Source organism: Gossypium hirsutum, chromosome D05, assembly GCF_007990345.1.
Source record: "Gossypium hirsutum isolate 1008001.06 chromosome D05, Gossypium_hirsutum_v2.1, whole genome shotgun sequence".
Taxonomy (NCBI): Eukaryota; Viridiplantae; Streptophyta; class Magnoliopsida; order Malvales; family Malvaceae; genus Gossypium; species Gossypium hirsutum.
In genome coordinates, this window is record NC_053441.1 from 29,512,259 (window position 1) to 29,522,561 (window position 10,303).

Consider the following 10,303-nt stretch of genomic DNA (forward strand, 5'->3'; position numbering starts at 1 on the left):
CTCTACATATCGGAAATAGTGAGACTGCATGGGGTACCTATCTCGATCATTTCTGATCGGGATCCTCATTTCACATCTCGGTTCTGGAAGAAGCTTTATGAGGCTCTCGGTTCAAGATTAGACTTCAGTACTACTTTCCATCCTCAGACAGATGGTCAGTCAGAGAGGGTGATTTAGATACTGGAGGACATGTTGAGGAGCTGTGTTATTGATTTTCGAGGTAGTTGGGAGGAGTACTTGCCGTTAGCGGAGTTTGCCTACAATAATAGCTTTCAGTCTAGCATCCAAATGGCACCTTACGAGACACTGTACAGTCGTAAGTGTTGCACTCCTTTATGTTGGACTAAGTTGGGCAAGCAACATTTTTTGGGTCTTGAGCTGGTCTCTGAGACAGAGGATAAGGTTAGATTGATTCAAGATCGTTTGAAAGCAGCTTCTAATAGGCAGAAATTGTATGCGGATTTGAAGAGACGTGACATCGAGTATTCTGTGGTGGACTTAGTTTTTCTTAGGGTCTCGCCATGGAAAAAGGTTCTGAAGTTCGGTCACAATGGCAAGCTGAGCCTTTGGTTTATTGGACCTTACTGCATTCTGAAATGTGTGGGACCTGTCACTTATTAGTTGGAGTTACCTCCGGAGTTGGACTGCATTCATGATGTTTTTTACGTCTTGATGTTGAGGCGCTACCACTCTGATCCTATGCATGTTGTTTCTGTTGGGGAGATTGAGGTTAGGCCAGACTTGACCTTTGAGGAAGAGCCAGTTCAGATTCTGGAGCGTGATGTAAAGGTACTTCGAAAAAAGTCTATTCCCTTACTGAATGTTCTGTGGCATAATCATAGCACTGAGGAGGCAACGTGGGAGTCTGAGGATATGATGCGTCAGCAATATCCTCCTCTGTTCTGATCAGGCAAAATTTTAGGGATAAAATTTTCTTTTAAAGAGGTAGATTTGTAACACCCTAAAATTTCTAATTTCGTTATTTTGAAAAAAAAGACACAAAATATATGTCTGCTTTAGTGGTTATGTACTCTGGGTGTGTTTGGGAGGTCAGAAGTTCGAACCTTTGCTTGGGCAAATTTTGATATTTTGAACGAATTACGCCTTACTCTTGTTCAGAAGGCTTTTATTTGATTGTTGGATAAATTACATCAAAATAGGCCTGCTGGTTTAGTGGTTAAATGGTGTGTTATTATGGTGGAGGTCTTGTGTTCGAATCCCTATGCAGGTAAGGGTATTATTTCTTTTACTCAGATTTTGGGATAGAGTTGTGTAATAGGGGGATTCTGAGTAGTGGGTGTGTAGTGGGAATTAAGGGAGAAGATAAAGGGATTTTGGGGGTTATTGGGATTTTATTTTATATTTTTCCCATAACCAAATTTTGACTCTCTTTTCTAAAAAAATTCTACCGTATGTTCTTCTCCCTCTCCTCTTGCTGAAATTCTTTGAGTTTCTTCATCTTTCTCTTCTTTTTCTTCTTCTTAATTTTTCCCTAATCCATTTATTTTCCTTTGTTTTTGCATGCGGTTAGTGCTCGCTTAGTTTTGGTAAGTGTTTCCCTTCATTTTTGTCATGAATCTCTTAGTGACTAAAGTGGTAATATTTTTTCTCTATGATTTGGGAGTAGGGGAAGGCTTGGACTGGTGAATTCAGTGTTTTCGTCTTAACAATAGTTAAACGGAGGGTTATCGTTGGTGGTAAGTTGGGATTCTATTCATTCTTGGTTGCCAATTCGCTTGTAAATTTATTAAATTGATGTTTAGTATCTTGATTATAGACTTTTCAGTGCTTGGGGACTATTTTAGCATCAAACAAAATAAGGTGTGTACCCGAAACATAAAAAAAAGATTCGACGAAAAGCCAAAATTGCTTGCTAATTGGACAATAGCAGTCGGCTAACTTTGAAAAATCGCCATAAATTGTGAAAATCGAATTAAATGATGAAAAAATATGAAATTAAAGGTTATTGAGTATAGTTTCTCATAGAAGAAACGATGTAAGTAATGGAGTTGTAAATCGTGAGATAGAATAAATTTTGTGAGACAAGGTCAGAATGAATTTGGTTTCCCCTATTTTGACTTCGGAAAATCATCAAAAATTGGATAAAAATAATTAGGGGTTAAAATTTAAAATTTTAAATTATTAATGAGTCTATTTTCAATAGAAACAAATGGAAACATCATCCAAATTTTGTACTAAGAGATAATTAATTTTTAGCAAAGAAGGGATGAAGTTGTTAGACAACAGAACATGGGTAAGTTTGAAGATTTTACTGTACTTATTGGCTAAACCAAAAATTCTGAAAATTTTATGGTAGAAAGGTATTTGAGTCTAGTTTTAAAGATATCAAGCGTATCTTAATTCAGAATTCTATAGCTCAAGATATAAATAATTTAGAAACATATAAGTAAATAGTGAAAACATATATGAATAATTTGGGCCGAGTGGGGTACATAAGCATGTGAGCCCATTTTTCTGAAAAGCTCTGTAAGGTTGTACGGGTCGCCCAAGTCGATAGTGGACCTACTGTAGGGTCGGTAAGCTTTACTTAGACCCCTATATGTGTGATCCGTCTATCTGATTTCCATACCGAGCATGACTTATGATATCTGAATATATGTACTATTAATTGCATAATGGCATGACATATTTTGTATGTTGCATTGCATCGGGGTGGGTTGATGATATTTGGGGGTGATTAAATGCTAAAAATACATATTTTATGTAATTTAATTGGTCAATTTACGAGAATGTACCACTGATTTTCTCCATTTTATATTCAATTTTATACAGGGGTGCAATTTGGGGTCAAAAGAGAAAAAGAAGAAGCAATTGGACTAGATTGAAGAAAGGAGCAAAGAAGGCGGGCCAAAATAGAATTTTCTCCAAGTTGTAATTAGCTGAAATTTTATTTTGACTTAGTGGGAGATTATGTAGGGATTTTTATATCATGAAATATTTTATTTCCTTGATTTTCTATGGCTAATGGCTCTTAATTTAGCAAAGCCACTAGTATAAATAGGGGGCTACTTTGTTCATTTATTCATCAAGTCATTAATCAAGTTTTTAATTACCAAGTTTTTTTTTAAGTTTTGCATCAAGTTCTTTTTAAGCTTTTCATCAAGTTTTCAATCAAGCTTTCACCCTTTGAATATAATCTCTCATTCTTTCTCAAAATTATTTGTTGTCTTTGGTTTCTTTACTTTCAATTCATTAATTTCTAGCTTGTCACCAACCTACACTACTTACATTTTTCTTTTCCAAACATTTTTCTCATTCTGTGTAACCTAAAACTATTCCACATATTAAGCCACCCAGTTTTTACCATTTCAACATTTTTTCCATCCAACCTACTCAAGATATGACCAACTCCAATATTCCTCAAACCTTAGTTAACTAAACCTATTTTAGCTTCAGGTCGGTGTTCCGTGAGTTACGAACCCAAGCAATTCAATTCCTGATTTTTAGTTTTTATTAATTCTCCGGATTAAGAGTATGACTTCATCAACTCACAAATTCGAATCGAAACTAAGTCAAAAAAGACGTCGTTTCAGTTAGTGTGGTTAGACGTACAGTTGGAATTCCGAAAGGATCTATTGTCTAATCAATTTTCCGTGAACACATTGGCGTGCCAAGTGGGGATTGCTGTTTGGTTCCGTCAAGGGAAGTAGTAACCGGATTGAAATGTCCCACGCGGTTGAAGACATTGGTTCGAGCTAGGCTCTTCTAGAACACAAAGTTGTTGGAGTTCTAAACCACGAACGTTTCGTTGGTTGTTCGATCGGTAAGGGTTAGTTATAGGACGTTCCATAACTAATTTACACAACGAAGAGTTGGTGGCCGAGGCGTCCTTAGTAGCTATAACTAGCTTACTGGAAAAGATGAGTTCATCTAATTTTGAAGATCGGTTCAAAAACGAGGAAAAACCCGTGCCTGAAGCTGAGCTAAGTTTAATTGATTTTCCTGCAGATTTATTTAACTATTTTTATTTAATTCTTTTTAGCATTTACTTTTTACACATTTTTTTCTGTTTATTTCAGGTTTTCAATTTTTATCCTCCCCCAAATTTCTTGGGCACGACAACTGCCCAGAAACGAATCTGGTTGAGAAAGAGCAACAATTTTACGTGAACCCAGTCTCTGAGGCATCAACCCTACTCCCTATACTGCTCAAGTTTGCAAATTAGGTGTAGGATTATATTGGTGGAATTGACAACCATCAGGGGGAAGTGTCTGAAAGGCTATTAAGCCTGTTATCTGGCAGCTCAGCTGCAACCTTCTGATTATGTGCCGCATTTCGGTACAGCACGGTGTGTAGGGATGGGTGGGTTGATTTAATCCCCACATGGTTTGTAGGGTTGGATGGACATGGTGTGTAGAGGCTGGTGGGTAGGATTCAAATTTATTGTATCTGCATAATTTATCTGGTATGGGCCAAAGCCCTAATGTATTTCTGAGACTGTATCTGAACGGGTTAATGCCCAAACTGATTCTGTGATGGGCACAGGCCCTAGACTGTATCTAACTGAATACTGTTGATTATCTGTATGCATGTTTTCTGTAGGGATTACACACTAAGTTTGCAAAAACTCACCCTTTCTTTATTTAATTTCTACAGGTAATCTCCAGACTTGACGGGTCGGTGCAGTGGAGGACTCGATGGTGGCCACACATAAATTTTAGACTATTTTTTTGTTAATGCCTAGAATTTATTACTTATTTGGGGATTTTGATGTATCTTTTGGACTATGGACTGGTTGGCTTTAAATTTGGGACTTTAGACTGTTTTTTATGGATTTTTTAAAAAACTACAACTCCACAAAGCACGGATTTTTTTCGTAAATAGAAACAATTTTCCCTAAATTAATTGGTTACAAAAGCTTCCGCTAAGAGACAAGTTTTAAAGCAAATTAACTAGTTTTTTTCGAACTAAATAAAAGCTAACTTACTGTAACGATTTTTAAACTCGACAATCTTGTCTTTAAATCCCTTTCCATGTGACATCGCTAGATTCGGCCATAACGTCTAGGACGAATTTGGGGTGTAACAATTTTTCTATTTCAAATTCATGATTTTTAGCCTATTTAGATGTGGTTTCGTAAACACACGGGTAGCCACATTGGCGCGTGCTGCACATGGGCTGTTCACACGGTCGTGTGCCACCGTGAAATTAGGGTAATTTTTGGGTCACATGGATTGGGGTGTGCCACACGGTCGTGTGGCTACTATTTTGGGATTTAATCATTTTTCACACGAGCGTGTGCCTTAGACACATGGCCGTGCTTCTTAGCCACACGGGCGTGGGAGGTTGCCACACAGCCGTATCTGTACTGCTTCTCAAATTTTGCTAATTTTTGCACAATTGCACAGTGAGATAGACGGGCTACTCACACGACCATGTAACTCTTTCAAACGGGCGTGTGCCTCTTTCACACGGCCGTGTAGACCTTTCATACAGCCTAGACTCTCTCACATGACCGTGTGGCTCTATTTCTCTAATTTTTGTTCTGTGTGGTAAACTGACTCATTTTAGTTTCTGAGTAAACCAACGTTCCTTGAGGCCTCTGTAAATATGTTTGGGACTTTGTTTCAGCTTAGACTCATGTGTGTATTTTTAATTATAGGATTAAAGCTAATTGTTTGTTCATTCGTTAATATGATGTGATAAATGGAATTGGGATATTACCTAGTAATGGTATACAAGTTAATCTGATATAGAATCTAGGCGACTGAATATGTGTGTTTTTGTTTCTATATGATTATTGCATGTAGTGAAGATTTTTGCATTTGCATTAAATTTTGATTTGGTAATGAAGAGATGGAAGACTATTTTGGCAGATTAACTATAATACTTTTGTACAGTGGTTTACCACACTATATGATATGTATACCAGCTTAGCTGTATACTTCTACTTGAGTGGCTTAGTTCCACATTTGTGGTATGTAGAGTGGAAAGGCCTATATGAGCCCTATGTGATGTGCAGGGTGGATAGGCCTACTAAGGACCAATTATGGTGTGTAGGGTGGTTGTGGTGTTTGGTTTGTGGGGGTGGGATTTTTACTGGTTGCCTTCATTTTGCATCAAAGTATATGTTTTATTGTGTGAACGTTGGGATATTTGTGTAATATAATGCGATTAAATAACATGTGTATAGGGAGCATTGTATTCGTGTTTTTTATGTTAATGGAAAATTTTCGTATATCTGACTATTGGTTTGAGATTTTCGTATGTTGTCTGTATATTTGTTTAGCTCTTTGCCTTTTGCCATTTACTTTTCTTTTGGACTCACACTGAGCTCATGTAGCTCACTCCCCCTTAGTTTCTCTTCCTTTCAGCTAATTCACATAGCTAGGCCTCAGATTCAACAAAGCGGAGATCTCAGAGTTTCTTTGATTGGTTTTATTTCAAATTAATGTTGTTATAAATTATTCAATTTATGCAAATTTATTTTTGCAAATAAATCTAAATGCACTATGGTATGTGGATTTCTGAGATAATTTGATTTAAGTTTTGATTGTCGTTTTACTTTGATACAATGCAAATTGTTCAAATATTCAGTACTAGTTTATGTTTTGCTTTTAAACGCATGATACCATTTTTACGCTGCAAATACCTTTTGTAATGCTAGTCTTTAAGTTTTTCAAATCTGATTTGATTATAAAATCAGCGTATAAATTATTAAACGATTTAGCTCAAATTAAGCAAACTGTATTCGGACTGAGTTTTAAACCTTTGTCTTGTAAATTGTTTTAGGATCACTTCGGTGGTCAATGTAACCTTCCAAACCCAGTCTAAACTTTTAGGCTAGGTTTTGGGGTGTGACAGGGTTAATATATATATGATATATATTAAATATATTGAAAATTTTAATAACTTATGTTAGAATAATTAAATAGAAAATGAAAAGAAATGATTAAAATAAAAGAACCAAATGACTTAGTGGGGAGAGAAGAAAGGAAAAAAAATTGAAAAGCTTTATTGTTCTTGCATGCCGATTTTGAGAGGGAGAAAAAGAAGCATTTGATCATTTATTTTACCTTAGAAGCTCAAATTGGTTAGTAAATTTTAGTTCTTTTTTTCATAAATTTTATGTTTTTGGAACCTTGAGATCATAAATTGGATTGTCCATGTTGGAATTTTTAGAGTTGTTAATGTTGTGGAAAATGCCATCTTTTAGAAAATTTAAGTGTTGATGTTACTTTGATAGATTTTTGAAGTTTATAGTGAAGTGGGATGATTTATAAAATCAATTCATAAAAGTGTACATTGTGAATTAATTTGTAGGAAAATTTGAAATGTGGGGGGGTTAAATTGTTAATTTTGTGAAGCCTAGGGACTTTTTGGGGGATTATTCTTTGTGCTGGAAATTTTAGGGATTGATAATAAATTTTATGTATTTTTGGTTAGTTATGGAAATTAGATGAAAGTGTGATTAAGTTAATGTTGGTGTTAATGACTGAGTTGTGTAATTATCAATTGTTGAGGGTAAAAGTATAAATTATGATCTAAAGTTAATTGATTTAATTAAAAATAAGGTATGGTATTCAAATTAAGTAATGAAATTAAATTGTTAGTTTAGATCAAGAGAAGAGTACGTATGGTATCAACCGTGGGAAGGAAAAGATCACTTAGTAGATGTCTCCAATTCGTAGCATCCGTCGTAATTCTGTAAGTTTGTAATCCTTGAACTCGCACTTTATAAAATTGTTTTAATTAATCTAGTTACTACTTGATGTCTTATTATATCCCTAATGTCATTGTTAATTCAATTGAATGGAAGTTTATGGATGTATATGTTAATTCAATTCAATTCAATGGAAGTTATGGAAGTATATGTATTTATATAAAATGTGATATTGAGTGATGAAAAATGATATTATGGAATTGCAAATGACAACTATCATCAGTTATCTGACTAGCGCTGGGTACAATAATTTGTCGACTTGTTCGACTAGTGTTAGGCACAACTATTTCATCAGTTATCCAACTAGCACTAGGCGCAATAATTTGTCGATTGGTGCGACTAGTGCTGGGCACACCAAGAATCTTGTCGAGTTAAATGACTAGCGTTGGAGGCAAAACCTTATTCATGATCTAACCGTTAGGCACTGAGTGCCATTTGTTGGGTTATATATTTTGGTAAGGTATAATAATTCATGAGATGACTAATATGTTGTGAAATGTAAACTTCTGGTTAATAGTTGAAAGTGGGATCTATTGAGATCATTAGTTGCTTATTATTTGAATTTTTATTTGACTACAGGTTAGGTATTATTGTTGTTATACGTCTCAGCATCCACGACAAATCATGTACTCAAAGTTGGTGATGTATTTCTTTTTGAGTATTGGCATGTACCTAGGATGTCAATATTAAGATAATGTCCTTTTGTTTAGTAAATCCTAGGGGATTAGTCTTATAAGTTCTAAGTCATTGTAAATAAATGTTTGGAGTTGTTATGTATATGCTTTCACTTAGTGTTGCTTTAATGATTTGGTCATTTTGGTATTATACTTGAGGTGCTTTATTAGTAAATGAAGAAAGTTTATTCATTGAGCCTTTTTGGTTGATAATTGGTTGGGAGTGATTAGTATAGGCATGCATTTACAATACTCAATTATTTGAATGTTTGAACTTTATTTGAGGTACCTATGAATGGTATATTGGTTGTTGATGAATGAATTAAATGTGGTGTCAATGAGGGTACATTGGTTACGCACTTAAGATGGTTGTTTTGGTATGTTTTTGAGCATGTTCAATTGTGTTTTGATGTTGTTTAGGTCCATTTTAAAGTATACTTTCGTAGTATGAATGGTTATGCATGTAATGAATTTGAAATGACTTCGTTTTAGGTAAAATTAGGTCCACACGGCCTGAGACACAAGTGTGTGACTCAGCCGTGTGAGACACACGGCCTGGCAACACAGCTGTGTGTCATCTGATGATTTTTCTTATGTTGCAAGTTAGTCAGTTACACGGCCTAACACACGGGTGTGTGGGGCAACTCAGAGAGTTATACGGTCTGGCACATGGGCGTGTGACATGGCCGTGTGACCCTACCAGAGAGTTATACGAGTGAGGTCATGGTCTGGGACACGACCATGTGTCTCTAGTTCGAAGGTTACACGGCCTGAGATACGGGCGTGTGTCTCAGCCATGTAAGGTACACGGCCTGGCCACACGACCACGTGACCCCTGTTTTGCGAATTCTTGCATGTTTTTCTAAACTTCCCAAACTGTTTCAAATTGGTCCCAATTTACTTCTAAGGTATTTTTAGGGCTACGAAGGCTCGATTTAGGGACAGTATGTACAATATGATTGATTTACAATGTAATTATATTATTGAATGCAATTAAGTTTAAATGTTTTCAATTTTATGGTAATGCTCCGTAACCCTAATCTAACGACGGATACAGGTTAGGGGTGTTTCAAGGACTCACCAAATTAAGGACCAAATGTTTGGAAGCTTCAAAGGTTTTCTTTCTTTTACTTACGACAAGTTGAAGAAGATGAAAAAGATATCATCTTTTACCCAAAATTTGTCTTATATTTTTTAATTAAACCATTAATTACTTAATTAACTTACCTAAACTTAATCACCATTAATCAATTATAAGTGGAATCTTTTATTGTTTTCCACTAACACACATTAGAAAATGGTTTAATTTCTATTTTGGTCGTTTCACTAGTTGTAATTTAAGTCCCTAAATATTTGTTTAATTAAAAACCTATAGCAATAAGACTTTTACAATTTAGTCCTTGCACCCTAATTAAGAAATTAATAGACAAAATTGAAAGACCAAATGTAACACCCCTCACCCGTCTTCATCACCAAATTAGGGTTACAGGATGCTACCACACATAACAAAATAAAATCATGCTATATCAATTCAAATTTTACTAAACGATAATCATTCATCAATCATTTAATAAAAATGTGTTAATCATACATTATCAGGGTTAAATTGAGCTTACGGAAGCTCTAAAATAGTTCAGAACAAAACAAGGACTAATTTGAAACATTTCTGAAAGTGTGGTAGAAATCCAAAACAAGGATTACACGGGCATGTGGCCAAGTCGTATGACAGGCTGAGGCTGTGTAGAGTTGAACCACACAGTCGTGTTCCCAAACCATGTAATAGACTAATGCCATGTAATCCAGGGTCACACAGCCGTGTAACTCACTATGGTCGTGTGAACCTAATTGTCATCTTAATCAACAAACCACATGGTCGTGCCATCTACCCGTGTATGGAACACGCCCGTGTAGCAGGTTATGTGTACCTATATGATGTGTAATGAAA

The 10,303-nt window shown here is 35.6% G+C and overlaps 1 protein-coding gene across 1 annotated transcript; it reads left to right on the top strand.

Moving 5' to 3' along the window:
• The first annotated feature begins 288 nt into the window (after nt 1–288).
• LOC121217142 (uncharacterized) lies at nt 289–906 on the top strand. Its single transcript, XM_041092693.1, has 2 exons — nt 289–531; nt 622–906. The coding sequence occupies exons 1-2, from the start codon at nt 289–291 to the stop codon at nt 904–906; spliced, it is 528 nt and encodes a 175-aa protein (XP_040948627.1).
• The last annotated feature ends 9,397 nt before the right edge of the window (nt 907–10,303 follow it).

Excerpts from the sequence above, each read along its gene's own strand:
- LOC121217142 (XM_041092693.1), top strand. The coding sequence starts at position 289 with ATGGCACCTTACGAGACACTGTACAGTCGTAAGTGTTGCACTCCTTTA. Across the intron at positions 532-621 it reads GGGTCTCGCCATGGAAAAAG|TTGGAGTTACCTCCGGAGTT; the intron begins GTTCTGAAGTTC and ends GTCACTTATTAG.